This window comes from Aquila chrysaetos, chromosome 22 (assembly GCF_900496995.4).
Source record: "Aquila chrysaetos chrysaetos chromosome 22, bAquChr1.4, whole genome shotgun sequence".
In the NCBI taxonomy this organism is placed as follows: Eukaryota; Metazoa; Chordata; class Aves; order Accipitriformes; family Accipitridae; genus Aquila; species Aquila chrysaetos.
Genome location: NC_044025.1, coordinates 18,602,253 through 18,619,837, shown reverse-complemented (window position 1 = coordinate 18,619,837; position 17,585 = coordinate 18,602,253). Strand labels below are relative to the sequence as shown.

General features: G+C 51.7%; 1 protein-coding gene across 1 annotated transcript; it reads left to right on the top strand.

Annotated features, from left to right (window-relative positions):
- Positions 1 to 1,908: 1,908 nt before the first annotated feature.
- Positions 1,909 to 12,411, top strand: CATSPER3 (cation channel sperm associated 3). Its single transcript, XM_041119416.1, is given in 9 exon segments — positions 1,909 to 1,934; positions 3,872 to 4,025; positions 4,745 to 4,984; positions 8,387 to 8,557; positions 8,945 to 9,181; positions 9,682 to 9,683; positions 9,747 to 9,843; positions 10,875 to 11,035; positions 12,235 to 12,411. Coding segments are annotated over 9 exon segments (1,188 nt in total). The 3' UTR covers positions 12,335 to 12,411.
- Positions 12,412 to 17,585: the final 5,174 nt, after the last annotated feature.

The following is a 17,585-nucleotide window of genomic DNA, read 5'->3' as shown; positions in this document are numbered from 1 at the left end:
TAGTTTTAAGATAAATTTAAGATAAGTAATATTTAGTTACTGGGAGGTCTTTAGTTTAGAATATTGTTATTTATTTACATTCTCTGAGGAAAAAAAATCCCCACCAACTAATAGCTCAGAGAGCTGTACTGTCCAGCTATGGCATAGAGCTGTGCAGCTGTGGTGGTTTGAGGATCCCTGACTGGTGAAGGGGCAAAACTACTCAGAAAAGAGGAGGACGACTTTTGAAACGCTCGTAGTTTCTAGGTCAGCACTTGTTTAGCCACAATTTCTTGTTAACTTCTGGGGCGTCCCACAAACCTGCGAGTGCCTTTTGTGAGCGTTGCTGTGCAACGCTAATAATAATAAAATAAAAATAGTGAATGAACAGCTTCCGCTTTCTTTTCCAGCGAGCGCTGACTTCAGAGGCAGTCTCACAAGGGACATCCTGGCTCTGCTGATGCCATGAAGAGGTCTGCCACCGTGCTGCTCCCTCGGGGTTCCCAGGCAGAGCCTTTGCCTCCGGCCCCGCTTGGTTTTGTTCGGTCGCCGCCGCTTGCTCCCTGCGTGGCTCGGGAAGCAGTGATGCTCTCCTCGGCTTTTCCTCGCCTTGCAGCCACCAGGGATTTTCTTTCCTTATAAAAGCACCTTTTATTTGGGGGTTGGTTTTCTTTTTTGGACGGGCTTCCCAGCATTCCTGAAACGCATCCCGAATATGCCACGAACCCCCTTTGAACTCCACCTCCCACCCCATCTCGGCAGCATCCCCAACTCGCCGCTCTCCGCAGAGCTGGGCAGGGATGCTCTGCGATGCCGAGGAGCCCTGACCCCCCTTTCCCGTAGCTCCCTAAATCCACGGCAGCCCGTTCGCAGCCACTCTGTGCTCCTGCATCTCCCCAGCTCTTCTCCACCTGCACGTGTGCCGCTGCTGCGTGGTGAGCGCAGGGTGCTGAGGGCCACAGGGACGGGATGCACAGTCGCCCTGACCGAGCTGGAACTTCCCAGCAAATTTATACAGCAAGGATTTAATGACAGGTGCTGGATTTGGGCCAGGAAAGTTGGCCTAAGGCGCCTTCTCTTGTGAAGAGCATTGTCAACTCCTCCCGGAGCAAAAGTAGCTGGAGTGCAGGGTTTGGGTCTTTTCCAGGTGATGGCATCTCTGGAGCTGTGCTGTTCCGTGCCGATTCGGCTCGAGCAGCCGTCCAAATGCCGGCTTCTCCTCGGGGTCAGCTTGCTGTGTGCTCCCCATGCACCTGCACAGTCGCATCCCGATGCGGGATGGCACAACTGCAAACTAATCACGTTTCCCTGTTCACTGCGACGTTCGGCTCACGGCTAGCAGCCACCAGGTTAAATATTGCCCTGGAATGTTTGGGGTTTTCTTGCTTTAAGGCTGATTTTCATCATGAAACAGCCTTCTCCTTGCAGGTAACTTCCCTGCGTCGAGATTGATTTAACCGGGTGTGTGTCCCCCACCAACCCAGTCCACAGCGTGTGGGAAACGCTGTCCCTGGGAGACCCTCCGATGGTGCTCCGTGGCCACAGGAAATTAAAAAGCAAAAACTCAAGGCTGAGAGAGCAGGGTAAGAAAGATGCCTGCAGCATGATACGTGGTTGGGATCGCTGCTCAGGTCCTTTGAGGCTGGAGATCACACCTTCACAGGACTGTCTCTGAAACAGGGCCAGCGAATAATCCTTTCCTTTCCCCCAAAGAGGGGGCTCAGGTCCAGTAAACTGCAAAGATCATATTGCAAGGGGTGGCGTTGGCATCGGATGCGCTCTGGGGATGGGGTCCCGCAGGCAGCTCTGCAGGAACGTGTTGGAAAACAAAAGTCTATCTTGGTTTGTGAGTTACGGCTCAGTTCGACTGTGCCAGGACTCCTCTTGCCCTCCCTCCTCCTCCCGGCTGCCCAGACTGGCAGCCGAGGCATGGTGGTGGAGTGGCTGAAGGAGAGGTGGGTTCTCTGTTAATTAACCTCTCTCATCAGGGGCAGTTTTGGACGTTAGAAGGCTAACGAGGACATAGCCTCACCCAGCTGCTTCCCGAGGCTGGAAGGACAGACGGACGTGGTTACTTTTCAGATGCTTCCCCGTTGCCTGTGACACGTCCCCGGCTCCAGGATGGGGCTGGAGGGATCACAGCATCCCTTGGGATGTGTCCGGGCTGCTGTGCCGGTGGCCACTGGCTCTGCATCGGTCCCACCTGGAGCCCTGGGGGTTCAGCAGAGCAAAACCACAGGGCAGATCCCGTCGGACTGGAGTTTTCAGTTGGTTTATGTCCCCCAGATAGCTCGGCCCTGGGTCAGAGATGCTCGCAGCATCCCTAGTTTTCAGTGACGAGCACAATTTCTGTGTTTGCTCTGATCCCTGCTCCAGCACTGCCTTCATGCTCAGCCTCGCATCCTGCCAGGTCCTCAGCCCTGCTCTGCCTTTCCCTCATCCGTGAGTGCTTTTCAGTCATGCAAAACACAATTTTGAAAGCCTCGCACTTTCTGCAGCTTCTTATAGGTGTGTGCGTCTCCTCTGGCCTTTTCAGCCTCAGGTTAATGAAGGGATTTCCACTTAACTGAAGGTAATGGGTTCTTCTGCATGAGCTAGTTTCGGCTTTTCACAATTGTTTGCTCCAAGAAACAAATATTTGTGGCTTACTCAAAGCTGCGCCTCGGGATTAGCCAAACGTGTGTGTCCTGGAACAAGTGCTCGGAGAGCATCCAGCCTAGCAAGCACAGAGATGCTGACTAATTGAAATAAATTGGCAATTGTTAATACTTTTTCTCCTAAGGAACCAAGGCAAGAAGCAAACATGGATGTGAGTTATCCCGCCGACATCAAAGGCCGTGTTTACGTAAGCGCTGCTTGTGCTGAAGATCTGTTGCAGAGCTGGACCCTTTGGTGAGGAACTGACAATTCATTTGCAAATGAACTTTAGAAAGAGTCCAGGCACGGCTGCCAGCGGTCCTCTGCTTAGAGCCAGGCCAGCCGGCGCGGGCTGCGGGGATGCTGGAGCCTGGGAAGGGTCCCCAGAAAGAGCAGCGGTCTGTGCTTGGGCTCCTGCACCATTTCCAGACCGGTGCACGAAGGAGGATTACCCCCCCGAAAGCTCGAACGCACACCTCATCATAGGAGCGCTCGGCATTTTTTTGCTGTTAGACACTAGTGCCAGGTTGACACGACGGCGTGATGCTCCTCTGCGGGGCCGGCAGTGTTTCACCGCTGGCTGCTCCCACCTTGGCACGGAGACGGGCCGTTCCCTCGGGATGCCGGGAAGGAGGGAGCCCCGTGTCCACGCAGCATCACCCTGGCTCATCCCCCCCAGGTAAGAGCAGGTTGAGACACACACAGCAATGCAAACCCAGTAAATTAAGAATAATCAGCGTCTGCTTGTTATACTGCTAATGCAGAAATTTTGTTTATCCAGGACTTGTCCCCAGCACTTGCCTGTGTGGTTTCTTCTTCTGGAAGTGACCTCGTAAGGTGGTGACATCAAACAGCAAGTTCCACCCTCCCACCCACGCCAAGGGTCGCTTGGGGAAGCTAAGGAGCACCCGGCTATTTCATGGAGTGGGACATGGAGCATCCAGACCCTTCCCAGCATGGACAAGTCACCTCCAATTTTCTTACTAGATCCTTCCAGTGTCTGTCGGAGGCCGTTGCAAGGCATGCTCCCTTCTGCCGGCTCAGGCACACCCGGAGCAAAGTCCTTTTGGTGCGGAGCTACCCCCCAGGTGATGCCTGTGCTGGGGGACCTGCTGGTTCGGGTCCAGTTCAGCCTGGGTGAAGGGAGGACTCGGACAGGAGCAGGATCTGCAGCTGGGGTGGGTCACGGGAAAACCAACAAAAGAAGACGGCAAACTGAAAGAGCTCCCTCCAGCTCTGCTGTTGTTTCTGACAGGAGAAAGGACACCAAGCTCTGTCCCTCTCCGCGCAGGCTGCTGGGCAGCCGCAAATTCGCGACGCTCGTGATCTGCATCGTCTCCATCAACGCCATCTCCCTGGCCGTGGAGACCAACTACCGCTGCCGGCTGTGCTGGGGTACCTTTTTCGAGGTGAGGTGCGATGGCACGCTCCCACGTGCCACGGCCAGGAGGGGACGGATGGGGGGGAATGGGGGTCTGGCCCCCCGTGGCCCCTCAGGGTGGCTGCCAGCCCGCTGTCCTCCCCTGTGCCATTGCCTGCACCAGCCCAGGCTTGGAAGAAATGCGTTTCAGCTTCAGAACCTTTCACTTATTCGATAATTATCATTCTTAAAATGCAATTGTTCAGTCCTTTCCATGGCAGCCCTTTCCCCCCCTTGCGGTTTTAGCACAGCTAGTTTAAGCACCCTTTTAATACTCAATTTTCACATTGAAAAATCCCTCTTGGTCACACTCCTTGATTTCCTTGTCTTACACAAGCCAGCTACTGTACGCAAACCTCTGAGCCTTAATTATATATCCCAGTAATATATAGCCAGGCCTGGCTAATGTCAAGAAACCCAGTCACGAGCGTCGGAGGTTTCCGAGAGCTCTGGCTGCAGGACCAGGCTCCGTGCAGGGAGGCGAGCGGCGCATGCCCGGCTCCGAGGAGCCGATGGGGTGCGTGATGTGTTGGGATGCGGCCAGGACCCTCCCGTGCTGGGCAGTGACCCGTGATGATGACTGCGGTGGGGTGAGCTCAGCTCGTGTTTGAAATGGTCCTGGGGACATTTAATATGAAAGCGCTGGCTTGGTGCGCAGGGTCTGGCAGCCACAGGCAGCTACCCGGGCTCACCGCCTCCTCTCTCCAGGTCACAGATGCCTTCTTCATCGCTGTTTCCACCACCGAGCTTTTGCTGAAGCTGTATGCAGACCCCGTCCCCTGCTGGAAGAGCGGCTCCCACATCTCAGATGCTGCCATCCTCCTCATTGCCTTCCTCCCGCACGTCTTGCCCGTGGACATCGCCCCTCGTACGCACCTGGAGGGGACGACCGAAGGTCTCCAAACCCTCCGCATACTCAAGCTCATCAAGTACAGCGGCGGGATGAGGGTAAAGCTCTGCTCGCTAGTTAAGGCACAGCAGAGAGGGGGGATCCCCAGCCCAGGAGCGGGGGGAGGCTTTGCTGTACCCAGGCGTTCGGGGCCGCCTGGCCCCAGAGGGGCTGATGCTTGCGGTAGCTTGTGAGCAAAAGCGAAATCTAGTCATTCCTGATGTTTTAAGAAGCCCGTGGCTTGGCCATTGTTTTTTTCCTCTGCTTCTCCTTCCCCCAAGGAGAAGAGAGATTTTCTTTTTTACTACAGCAGAGTAGACGCAAAAAAAAAAACCCCAACCTCCTATAAAACATAGGTCACGTCCTATTCTTGGTCTGTGTGTATTTTTCTCTCCAGCACACCATCTCCTACTTAGTTTTCTCCTGACGACTCTGGAGGTTTGTTTTTGAGCAAGGAGCTTATGTGGGCAATGAATGCTCAGCCAGCATTTCTGCGTGTAATTAATTGGCTGGGTAGCCCACCAGAAGTGGGATGTTTATGGGCACAGGGCTCTTATAATGTTCACTTCTGAGCCTTCATTCCTCTAGTTTGGATCGTAAACTTCACTTATCACCAGACTTTTATATGTTAATTATTCTGTGTCGCTGGGAGAAGGGAGGACATGTAGAAGCGCATGAAATAATGAATGGTTTAAGCATGGGGGATCAGATGCCCCAGTTTGGTCTGGCTGATTATAAGAGAGCAAATTGATGCATGGCAAAATGGGGAGACATTTCAATCAGGGTAAGCGTGTGCTTGTTGGTTTGAGCCTCATGCTATGCACTTGTGGAACTCACTGCCAGGAGATGCCTCGTCTGGGGACCATGAGGAAGAAAACCTGTAGGATAAGATTTGGCACCGTTCCCCCCTGAGACGCTTAAAATGTTGAGGTGCTTTGAAAAAAAAATCCCACTCGGCACAAACCTGCAGTTTAAGAGCCTAAATGCCTTTGAAAATCTGGGCCATGCAACACTAGGTTTTGACGGAGGTCGATGGGACTTAACACCTAAGGGACCGGGGCCACTGGGAAATTTCATCCTGGCTTTGGGTGAGAATGCCTAGAATGGCATTACTGGGGGAAAAAAATACCAAAGAGGAAAATTCTTTAGGTTCTCACAGTCCCTTCCTGTTCCAGGGATGCTATAAATATGCTGCAAAGCCACGCCGCTGCTTTCCAGCTCCAGGGGCGTTTAGTACTTGCCTTTGCATCCTGATCTGAAGGGACAAGTGCCCTGAGCCGCTTGGCATCCCAAGAGACAACACCTCTTTGCCTAAAATTTGTTTTAAAACGTGATAGGTCTTTCTAAATGCATTTTGCTGAAGGTGCACGAGGCTGTTTATGCCTCTGTGTGTATTGTTATTTATTAATTGAAGCCTAAATTGGCCCTCAACAGGTTAGCAGTATTTAATGCAGAGAGCTCAAACATGCAACACATTCTTGGCACGTTTCCCTTTATTAATTAAAAACCTCTTTAAAACACTCTGCCTTCCACCTTGGAGCAATAAATTTCCACCTTGAGGAAATAATTTCCTTGTTGTATTCCATACAGAGACGTTCTGTTAGCTGCAATCCCTGTTTTAGTGTAGGCCCCATTCATCCTTATTTCAATTTCAAAATAAACTTTAAAAATGCCAGGTTGTTCTGTAAAAAAAAAAAAAAAAGAAAAAAAAAGAAAAAATCTACTTTTCTGCTTTTTTAAAAATATATTTGGGATTAATTCCGATGTAGTTTACTACCTGTGTAGACTGCGAACCACAAAGCTCCTTCTTAATAAAAGCTCATAGGACTCCACAGCGGTTCCTGAAGCAGCCGGAGAAGCCTTGGCAATCACAAATGAGGTGACGGTCCTGCACGGGAGGCACTCGCCAGCCTGCAGTTGCCGGGAGCGTTTTACGGCCCTCCTGTCACCCCCAGCTCTGGGTGGCTGGTTTTCTTTATGACCATGTGCCACAGCCCAAACCTGCCCGACGCCATGACATAACTTGGCAAAAATGTCACCTGATTTTTGGGGTTGAATGGCTTTTGTTCCCCTGCTAGTCCCGGGCTGCGCCTGCCGGAGAGACCTACGTGTGCAGGGAGGCAGGAAAACCCTTCGCTGGTTCCTCCAGGAATTTGTGCCAAACTCGGTGGGTTTAGGGCTGGTCTGGTTTGGGCTTTCTGAGATGGTTCTGCGGGCAACGCAGCTGCACGTGGTGTCTCTGCGTTGGATGCTGCCCTTCCCTGCTGCCCCGGGCGTAGTGTGGTGGGATGATTATCTGGAGCAGGCAAGACTCGCAAAAGTAGGGAACTGCTGCAGGAGTCCCTAACCCATCCGAACAAGCTCGGGATGTTGGCAGCCGGAGGAGGCTGGGAAGAGCCCCTTGCTCTAGCTCTGCACAATGCGATTCGGAGCTTTAACCTGAGATGCTGTTGGCAGTCGGAGATGATGGATGGACAGTCCTTGAACGGGTGCACTCTGTAAGACACCCCCAGCGCTAGCAGGCACAATGTTACCAGGGGAGCAGCCAGCCTGTGCTGCTCCTGCTCGCCAGGGTAATGTAGGATGGATGCAAGAGACTGCACGAGGTTGGCTGTCATTTGCCGTTAATGGGAAAGTTTCCATTTCCCTAAAAGTTATTACCAATGATAAGCTCAGTTCACCAAACCAGCACTCCCATCAACTCCCAGGAGCGTCTTTTGTATATGTTGGTGTCATATGTGGGTCTTTATAAGAAGTGAGGTGATCTCAGAAGCAATATTGTGTCCCTTCCCAGTGACCCCAGGCTTTGCAGGAGGCTTTCCCAGGCTGAGCAGCCACAGAGGGATGAGAGACGACTGCGGACTCCTGTCTCCCATCCTGGCCCACCCTGCATGGCAGGGGACGAGCAGCCGGACAGTGAGGGCAGCAGAGATATTGTTCTACCTCCAGGTTATGCTTAGACCCCAAGGCATGAGGGTTAATAGCACTGCTCGTTTTTATTCAGCTAATTTATTAATGTAGAAGCTTGGGAACAGCTGTATCCTGTATCAACAGGAATCTGTTACTCTGTTAGTAACCTGCTCATATTTCCAAAGGCAGTGAGAAGCCCGTGTGTGCTAGGAGTGATGCTTCTGGGACCAAGTAGCCCTTGGTCTCGCCACTGTGCAGCACTTACTCACCACTGAGCCCTACACGGGCCATTTTCCTGTCCAAGAGGCTGATGCACAGCCAGAGCCTCTAGATTTTGTCATGGTGTCATGCACCATGGTAGTTACCCCTTTCCTCTCCTTAATTCCCAGTACAGCCCTGTGGATGCATGCAAGGGAGCTGGTTCAGAGGTGGTCCAGGGAGGCTGTCACTTCCCACATCCCCAGCCCCACTTCCCAGCCTTCATCCCCACCGAGCATCTCCCTCACCTAGAGATCACACATTTGTTTTTCCTTTTGCGTGTTTTCACAGAGACTCTTGGCCAGACGGTACAGACAGCGATGTATGCCCTCATCCTGCTGTTCCTGCTGATGTTTGTGTTTGCCATTTTGGGACATGGATGGTACGGAGATCCCAAAACCGGAGATGCTGAAAACTGGGGCAGCTTGAAGGCTGCCCTCTTCACGCTCTTCAGTTTAGTAACCGTAAGTACAGCAGCATTTTCCAGTCTGTCTCAGGCAAACGGCAAAGCGCAGATTTTGGAGTGCTGCTGAAAAAGCCCTTTGATTAATCTGTGACTTCATTAGGGAGAGCATGAACTGCTTGGCAGTGAACTCATATTCCAGATCCCTGGGAAAATTTGCTTTGATAGACAAACTTCCCTATCCAGTATTGCAAATTCAGACGGGAAAATCTCGGAAGCTGACAGCAAAAAGATCTGTACTAGCCTATTTAAACCTGGACCTCTGAGGAACAGAGAAACTGTGATCGGTTTTAAAAAAGAAAGAAAAAGAAGAGGAAGATTTCGTATGGATTGTGAGTTATGCTGTGGTTTGGAACTAACTCTCTGGTCTGCTTAAATACATTTGCAGGTTGATGGTTGGACAGACTTACAGCGCGAGGTGGATCATTAAGGGTTTACGAGCAGCCACGTGTTCATAGTCATGTTCATCTTGCTGGGCAACTTCATCATCTTCAATATGTTGATTGCACTTCTGATTACCAGAACCCAGGTCATACAAACTCTGTGCATTGAGTGTGCGCGCGGGTGTGCGTGCTACCAGCTAGCAGGCTCTGGTTGGAAAGCTGGTGCTTCGCTGCTTGCAGAAGTTGGCTTCTGGTGCAGCTAGAAACATGCTGGATACCAAAGTCCCCAGTCCCTGAGCAGAGTAAGTGTATCTTTTCCCACGCTCCCCTTGTTGGGTCATCTCTACACTCCTGCTTTGACTATTTTTCCATCGTTGCCAAAAGCTCCCGCTCCTCCAGCACAGCCAGCCCCCAGGTCCCCTGGGTGCACGCTTTGCACCCAGGTCCTCTCAGCCACGACCCGTTTCTGCCTCCATTTAACCCAGGGCTGCTCTCGTGGTCTTGCAGCTGCCTCTGGCCCTTCTGCAACGAATCCTTGCGTGGAGCCGGGGCCGGGGTCAGCTGGGAGTGCTGGGGGAATACTGCAAATCCTATGCAAGAGGCATCTGCTCCCCAGCAGCTATCGGCTGCCAGCCCCGAGGTGGTCCCGCGTAACACCTCTCGCTGCTGCACAGGGCTGGGGCTGGAGCAGGGGTTTTTTTTTGAAGCCCAAGTCTCTTTGACCGGTCTCTTGACCCACCAGCTGTGAGCGGTGCTCGGGGACTCACTCGCATCCCTGCGGTTTGGCATTGGCAGGACTTGACTCAGAAGCATGAACAGGACTGCAAAGCGGCGAAGGGCCAAGAAACAGAAGATCCTGAAAAAGGAGGGGAAGAACGTGAGCAACCAAGTCGCGCTGGAGCAGGTGGGCTGTGGTCAGCTGTGGGCAGGTAGCACTGTCTGCAAATGTTGGATGGTGTTTAACAGGGCAAGATGTGAATGAAGTGAAGGAAAAATTTCTTTTTCTTTCCTTGCCCATTTTTATAATAATCCAGGCTGTAGATCCTATATGCCTTTTTGGTAGGCTCATCATCTGTGCAGCTAAGAGTATTATGATAGCACATAGCCGTTAAAGTATTAGAAAGGTGGAGAAAAACTCTTAATTGGTTTTGATGGGTTTTGTCTGAGTTTGTTTAACTTCAAAGAGAAGTTTAAAAAGAAATCCTTTTAGGTCATGTCAAGCCAAGAGCCCTGTCCAGAAATGGCTTGGACTGGCTTTCTGTGAGCACTCGAGGGAGGTCATGCTCCTTCCCGCACTCTCGCAGCCCGTTGATGCGAAGTATCCAAAATGCTACTACGGGGTTGAAACACATGCTGCAGCATCTGTAGGAGAGCTGTGCGCTGCTTGATAAAGGGCTTTTGCAAAGCTGACTTGAAATAAATGCAGTAAAGCTGTCACTGAAATGTAAATGATTAGAGCAATGTGACTCCCTGTTTCCCCCAACTCTTCTGCTCATTCTTGCTTTTAGCAAATGTAATTTAAAAATAATCAGTTCAGGATGGCTTGGTGGAGAGTGTTCTTGCCTTTGGGCCAGAAAATCACTGGTTCGAGTACTAGACTGACCGATTTGGGTCAGTGGTTTGGGTGCCACCCCAAGGGCAGGGGTGGGGGTCCCTGCAGAGCTGCAGGACCTGCCCGCCTGGGTGGGTGCTGGGGAGACCCCGGGCTGCCTCCCTTGGGACAGGCATCCCCATCCCGTCGGCACCCAGGAGCTCCTGCACTGCCTGGCACGTCTGCCCGCTCCAACAGTGCCTTGGGGATGGGGGTCACAGACAACCCCGTTTCCAGCCCACAGCCGGTGCGAAGCCTGTGGAGGGGTCTGCAGGGGGACAGTCCTAAGTGTCACCTCCTTCTTGCTAATGGCGTTTTCTTCCTGGGCTTGTTCTTTTTCACAGCACAAAATCACTCAAGGTGAAGATTTCAGCGAGCTGCTGGATGACATCAAAAAGACTTTGCGCCACTCCAGTATCATCATTACAGAGGGTCTTTGTTTTACCGTCCCATTTATTGATCTGTATTCGCCGTTCCTGGACCTCCAGGATGACACACTGAACAGGTCAGTAGCAGTGGAGCCGGTGACTACAAGAGAGACTCCAAGTTACAAAAACAGATGCCCTTTTGATGTACGGAATTATTTTCTTAGAATGAATGGACATTTTGAGGCTGTTCTCCCTAGAGAAAATGCTACCGGTCTCAGCACGAGCAGAGCTGAGAGCCTAGGAAGGTACCAACATACGGCACGTGCTAGAAACGGGACCGCGTTCCTCCCCGCCAGGAGGGCTAACGCCCTTTCCCAGCACCATGCAGTGTCGGTGTGGGATCGGTGTCCATCACAAATGGGCTCAGTTTCCTGCTGGCAAATTCACTGTTCTTCGTCGCTTCTTATTGCGCCCCAGCCCCGGCACGTCCTGGGGTTCGCCGAGTCCCGGGTGCCCCCATATTTCTGGCTCCCATATTTCACCCCTCAGCATCCCTGGGAGAAAGGCGAGAGCGTATCCCAGATTTATGGGGGCAGTGGGGTTGGAGGACATGTTTGCACCCAAGTTTGGGAGGTGAGGAGACAGGAGGGGAGGACTTGCCTTCTTATTCCAGCAGCAGTCCAGGCTGACCTGTGCTTTGCCTCAGCAATGGACTTCTCTGGATCTTGTTTAGGGAACGACTAACCCCAGGCAGTGAGTCTAAACCCTGTAACCAGAAAAACCTCCCACAAATCCCCCAAATGGAGACTGCTGAGTTTTACATGTCTTAGGTTAACCTTAATGTGATGCAAGCCTACGATCACAGCTTGGTACCTATTGTTTAAAACACCCGTGGTCTGGCCTGGAGTCCAGAAAAAATTTCCTGGATATCAAAAATTCCCTTTTGCCCCATTCCCCAGGTGACTGCGGTTACTGTCAGGAGTCTCTGTATTATTTTCCCCCCATACTTTGAATGCACTGATTAGGACTAGTGCTTCTGAAAATGTTTTGCTGTGCACATGGCACACGTTGCGGAGCCAGTCCTGGATTGCGCTTCTGCCATTCTCCCCTGATCTTTTGGGAGAAAAATATTTACAAGGATGTTAAAGAAAATCTGCAGAGCCGGGGGGGCTCAACGTCATGCAAAATACTTGGGATCTTTCCATTGCTCCTTGCCCTGCCGGGTGAATGGAGGGGTGCTTGCAGAGGGTTCAGTTCTCTGTACGCATTAGACATGACACTTCCCATTTTGCATGGTATTTGGAGATCTTTCTACCATGCTCTTCTCTCACTGCAGGTTGCAACATCACTGTTATGAACATACTGGCATATTGAGAGAGATTGTGGAAGTCATGAAAGAAAAATCGTTGCCAGATCATGAGAAGACGAAAAGTTAAAAGCTCTTTAGGTGGAACATGATCCTTGGTGGCTGTCAGAGCTCTGCCCACAACCTCCTCTTCAAACCTTCATTAAAATAAACCAGAAACATTTATGATTAAAAATAATTCAGAAAATATCTGCTGTCCTTTCTGCTCGCTGACCGGGTAGAAGCGCAGCCACCAGTGCTAGCCCTGCGCTGCAGGCAGCCGCTGACGGAGAGAGGCACGTCACCGTTGAGAGAAACTGTGGGCTGAGAAAGGATCACAGCCCGGGTCCTTTTCTTGGAAACCTTGTGGCAAGGCTGGGACTAGAGCCCAGACCTCCAGTGCTCTCCCTGCCAGCTCCCTCCTCCTAAAATCAAGCAGCCTCGGCGTAGCAAAGGGGCTGCTCCGAGTCAGAGCAAACTGACCCGCGCTAAGGAAATGGATTGTGATATCTCCGAACGAAGCGGCTCGTTTCTGGGCTCTGATGCCGATTAGCATCTTGGAATAACCCGCTCGGGTTTGTCTGGCAGTTTTAACGCAAACACACCCACAAGGCTTTGGGTAATGGGAGAAGGAAAGAGGAGACCTGCGGAGAGGCAGCCGTTCCTCCGCACGGCACGGGCTGTACCGGTACAGAGCTACAGCCCCAAAGCCCGGGCACGATGGCCGTGATGGCAGCGGTCGATCCGCCTGAGATGACGAGGAACGAGCCACCCTGACCCGCTCCCGGTCGTGCAGGCAATGGGGATCAGCAGAGCGGGGCTGGCTGCACGGCTCCGCTTTGCCCCCAGCGCAGTCCCCCGTTAGCACGCGATGGCAGGAACCGAGAAATTGAGTGTTGGGGATGACGAAAGGGAGGAAAGTGCCCTGGGGGGTGCTGGGTTTGGGGGTTTGGCTCCCTCCAGGCTGGATGATGTGGGGAGAGGGGTGGGTGCCTCGTGGCGGGGACGCTGGGGACTCACGGCTCCTGTGGCAGGCAGACAGGCTCAGCCTTCGATGGCCTGGACATGAGGCTGCAACAAGTTTTGCCTTCGATGGCACTGCAGGTGTAACATCAGGTGTTGAGTTTTTCCCAGTCTTGACAGTTTTTATAGGACCATTCCTTGTGATTCTGCACAATCCATGGGAGTTCAGCATTACCGGAGGAACAGCTACAAAATACCCTCTTCACTACTATGCTGTGGCTTCCAGCAGTAAAATAAATGAGCGCCAGACACGAGCCCTATCTAAGCAAAATTATTGACACATCCCTACGGAGAGGGGTGAGTTGATTTTGCAGAGCCCTCTCTGCCACTGCCGTGGCCCTGCCTGCCTCTCGCCAACCCCAGAGAGCTCATCTCCGTGGTTCTCCAAAAATTGCCTTTCCGATACCAGCCCTGGGTTGCCGTTCACAGGGAGTTTGTGCCCCAAAGCCTTCGCCCGAGCCGGCTGGTGTGAGGGGGCTGAGACCTGCTAACAGGAGCTCCTCATAAAAGAGCTAGGGAGAAACCAGTGACATAAGCTCCTGCTCAATTTGTTTTTCATGTTCTCATTTGTAATAATTTTGTGTTTTACGAGGGATAGTTCCTAAAACTTCCCCAACATGATGGAAACACATGTGATGCTCCTACACATGATGTGACCCTTTTGGTGGAGAGATGAGATGAAAACCTGCTTTTCTCTGACAGCTACATGGGGTACGGTCCAGTAAGCCGGACAATCGGTGGGGCGAGGGGTATCCGACCTTCCCCAGCCATGCCCACGCTGTTCACTCCTCCAGAAGTACTGCCTGCATACCTTTGCATGAAGAATCTCCATGTGGATTTTCTTGCTAATTCATTATTTAAACTTTCTCTCCACCTTTTTTTGTTTTGCTAGGGATAACCCAGCTCTGCGCCCATGCATGTCCATGTGTCACCTGCGGGTGACATGGAAAGCATCACTTGGAATTTTATCTGAAGTGCGGGTTTGCTCCTGTGCTCTCTTCAAGGACAGAGCCAAACTGGGGGAAGCAAACACCAACGCTAGAAATGGTTTTTGCAGGCTTCAAAGCTAATAATGCCAAGGTTATTTGAATTAGCAAATCCCTCTACAAAGGGTATGACTGAGATATCAGCATCGCTGGCTGTATTTGGGCCACGCTGCAGTAGGTGTCACTGAACTGGGACAATTCCTGCAGTGTTTGTGTTTGGGTGAGTGACAAGGGTCACCTTGCCCATCAGCCAGGACTGCTGGCATCCCTTTCCCCACAGCGGTGGGTGCAGAGGGTCCCAAAAATGCAGGGCTGGGTCTCACCAGCAGCACTGCACCTGCAGCAGCACACTGCCGGGCATCCCCAGCTCAGGATGCGGGCTGTCTGTAATCCTGGTTTTCATTATTTTAATGGTAAGATAAAACTTTTGTGTAGTGTGAAAAACAATCCTAAGTCTCCCTGTGTTTATAGAAAGAGCTCAGACAGGCTGAAAAAATGGTGTGTAAGGGCTGGAGACTGCAGGACAGCAACCAGCGTGAAAGGACACTGGTCATAAATGGTCTGGAGATATTTTTTAACTGAAAATAAAATTCTAATGGCAGGAAAGTGCAACAGTGATGTTGGTGAGTAATTCAGGATGAATGCAGAGACCAGCAATTACAGGTAGCAACCAAAAAGGTGGAGAGTGGTAAAATCCTCTAACCCTGCCAATGGATTTCTAGTTTTCAGCTGGGAATGGCAAAGCACCCTCAAGTTTTTCAGATTCCTTAAAATACTGTGGCTTTGCTTGATGGCCAAAACCATTGCTGCTTTGGAAGAAGCCTCTCTGCCTCTTGTTTTGGTGCTGACAATGTGCTGCTGCCAGGGGGAGTTGGGGGTTGTTTTTTTCCTGTGAAAGCCTTTGCTTTGGCTTTCCATGGGAGACCCGTCCTTGGCCACTTCTGTGCATTTCCCACCTGCAGCTTCACCTTATTGTCCCAATAACGTTTTTTCTTGCTACTTAATTTTCCCTGCACCTTTGCGCACCTTTGAATGGGCTCACCTGGACCACCTGAAACACTTTGAGAAAAACTCTGAATGTGTCGGAATGTTTTTCGACCCCTTTGGCCAGGCTGGGCAGTGTGAAGCAGCCCTGTGGCCAGTGTCTTTGGTTTTGGGAGATGCCAGCAGCCTTGCTGGTGCCCAACACGCACGGATGCTGCCCCTCGGCTTTGTCCTGGGGAGACTCGGCAGAGCAGACAAATATGAAACGGGGGTTCTCAGCAAAATGATCCCTGCGTATTAATGAGGGACATCAATGTACTTTGCGAGCTGGCTTCTCCTGCACTTTGGGCTGGTGTAAATTAGGACCAGGCCAAAAAAGTCAGGAGGGCTGCACCAGTGTAAACTGGACTTCGTAAAGTAAAAAGGAGAGGCCCCTTTTGTCAGGCGATGGCTTTTCCTCAGAAGCTAAATGATACATAATGTTTATATAGTGTTTTGCCTCTCCTAAATGCAGGCTAGACATTAATTGATTCCAGGTTTGCTCTGTGAAGTAGGTCAGCTCTTTCCATTTTGCAGATAAAGGAGCGGTGGGGATTGCCGAGGGGTGCACGGGGGGTCAGCGCCGGCGCTGGGGCACCTATACGGATGGCTGCCCTCGCCATCGGACCACGCTGCCTCCCTAAATATACACCACTTCTGATGTATGTCAGAATCAGCTGTGACTCTGTAAACCCAGTTACATTAAGCCCGGTTCAAATGAAATCTGTTTATGTCTCCAACACTCGCTGCTGGTCAAAGCAGGACTTAACTAACCTAACGCTGTTTGTGTTCAAAGCCTCTTAAAACCTCTGCTCTGACCGTCTTGAAGTGAAATATGAAGTACTTGCTGGGACCTGGCTGGAGTCCAGGCAAGCGTTTCGGACTCCCCCCTCTCTCTTTTGCTCGTAGGGCCGTTTAGAAAAAGCATCGCACATTTTAAACAGTGATGGAAAAAAATAATTTTAATTCACTTCTGTTTACATAGCATTGGAAGCTTGCGAGGATTTGTAGAGACAATTATTAATGGTTTAAACTGGTGTGGTAAAAATGTTGCCTTGGTCTGGGAACACGAGCTGGCTCTCGAGCCCTCGGCACTGGTTTAGCCAAGCACCGGCCCCACAGGCTGTGCCGGGGGAGTCGGGGAGGGAGGACCTCACGGCTTGGTGGGTCCCACTGTTGTGTTTCCTTTTGGCACCTTGGAAACAGCCTCCTGCTCATTCTGCTGATGCTGAACTACTAAAACCCAAAGCCTGGATCTGGGGAAACACCTGCCTTTCGCTGGTTGTCTCCATTTCTGGCAGCCCATCTTGGAGGTGTTGGGTGACCGGATCGTAGGGAGGTGGGACGTAGCCAAGCTCGGAGCACCGCTCCTTCACTACTGTCTCAAAGCTGACCTGCAAAGCCTCCGTCTAGCTTAATTTCATAAATCTGGTCCAGCTTTTTGGGAGCATGGCCCTTTATTTTTGGTTTGGACATTGTGTGAATCAGACTGTGCTCTTCCAGAGCAGGTGAAGCCATACCCGAACGTGCACCGGGTGGATGTGAGGGGGCAATCGGGTCCCATGTAAAGTGCCCCGATCTCTTTCCGACCGGCGGAGGAGGTGGGGATGAGCAGACACGGGCACGAGCCTGGCCCGCGTGTTACACGCATCCTTGCACGCATCCATCAGAAGACTTGGACTCGGTTTTACTGGTCTATCGCACAGCGGGATCTTGCACCTATAAAACTGCTCTTAATTACTTCCTAAGTTACTAACCAGGGTGATGTTGATTTTGTCTTATAACCCAATAGGACTCTGTCAGTTTAGTATAAACCCCTGCCCACCATAACTTTCTCGTCTATGTATATTGGGGTATGATCATACACTGCATGCACGTGCCCGTGGCTGGTTTTTGGGCACCCATTGACCTGCTCTCCAAAGCTGCCCATGCCATTTTTGCTTTCCAGCCTGTGCCCACCACACTGCAGCAGTTCCACACGCAGAGCTGTGATGCTGCTGTGGGGCTCTAGCAGGTTGGCAGGTGTCCGCACGAGGCGTTACACAGCCCGGGAAGGGCCAGGGAGCCTGGGATGGAGGGTGACGTGCTCCAGGTCCTCCCTCCCAGTGTGGCCAGCTCACACGTGCACTGTGTGAGCTGGGATTGTCCCCTATAGCCGTGGCACTGACTGCCTCTGATCTGCTCTCACCCTGCTTTGCCAGTTGAGTTTGAAGCAATGGCTGTAGTAGCAAAGAAAACAGTAGAGAAAATGATAGTTGGGAACTAAGCCCATGGCAGCAGCAGTTCCTGCAGCATCTAGACTCTGCTTTG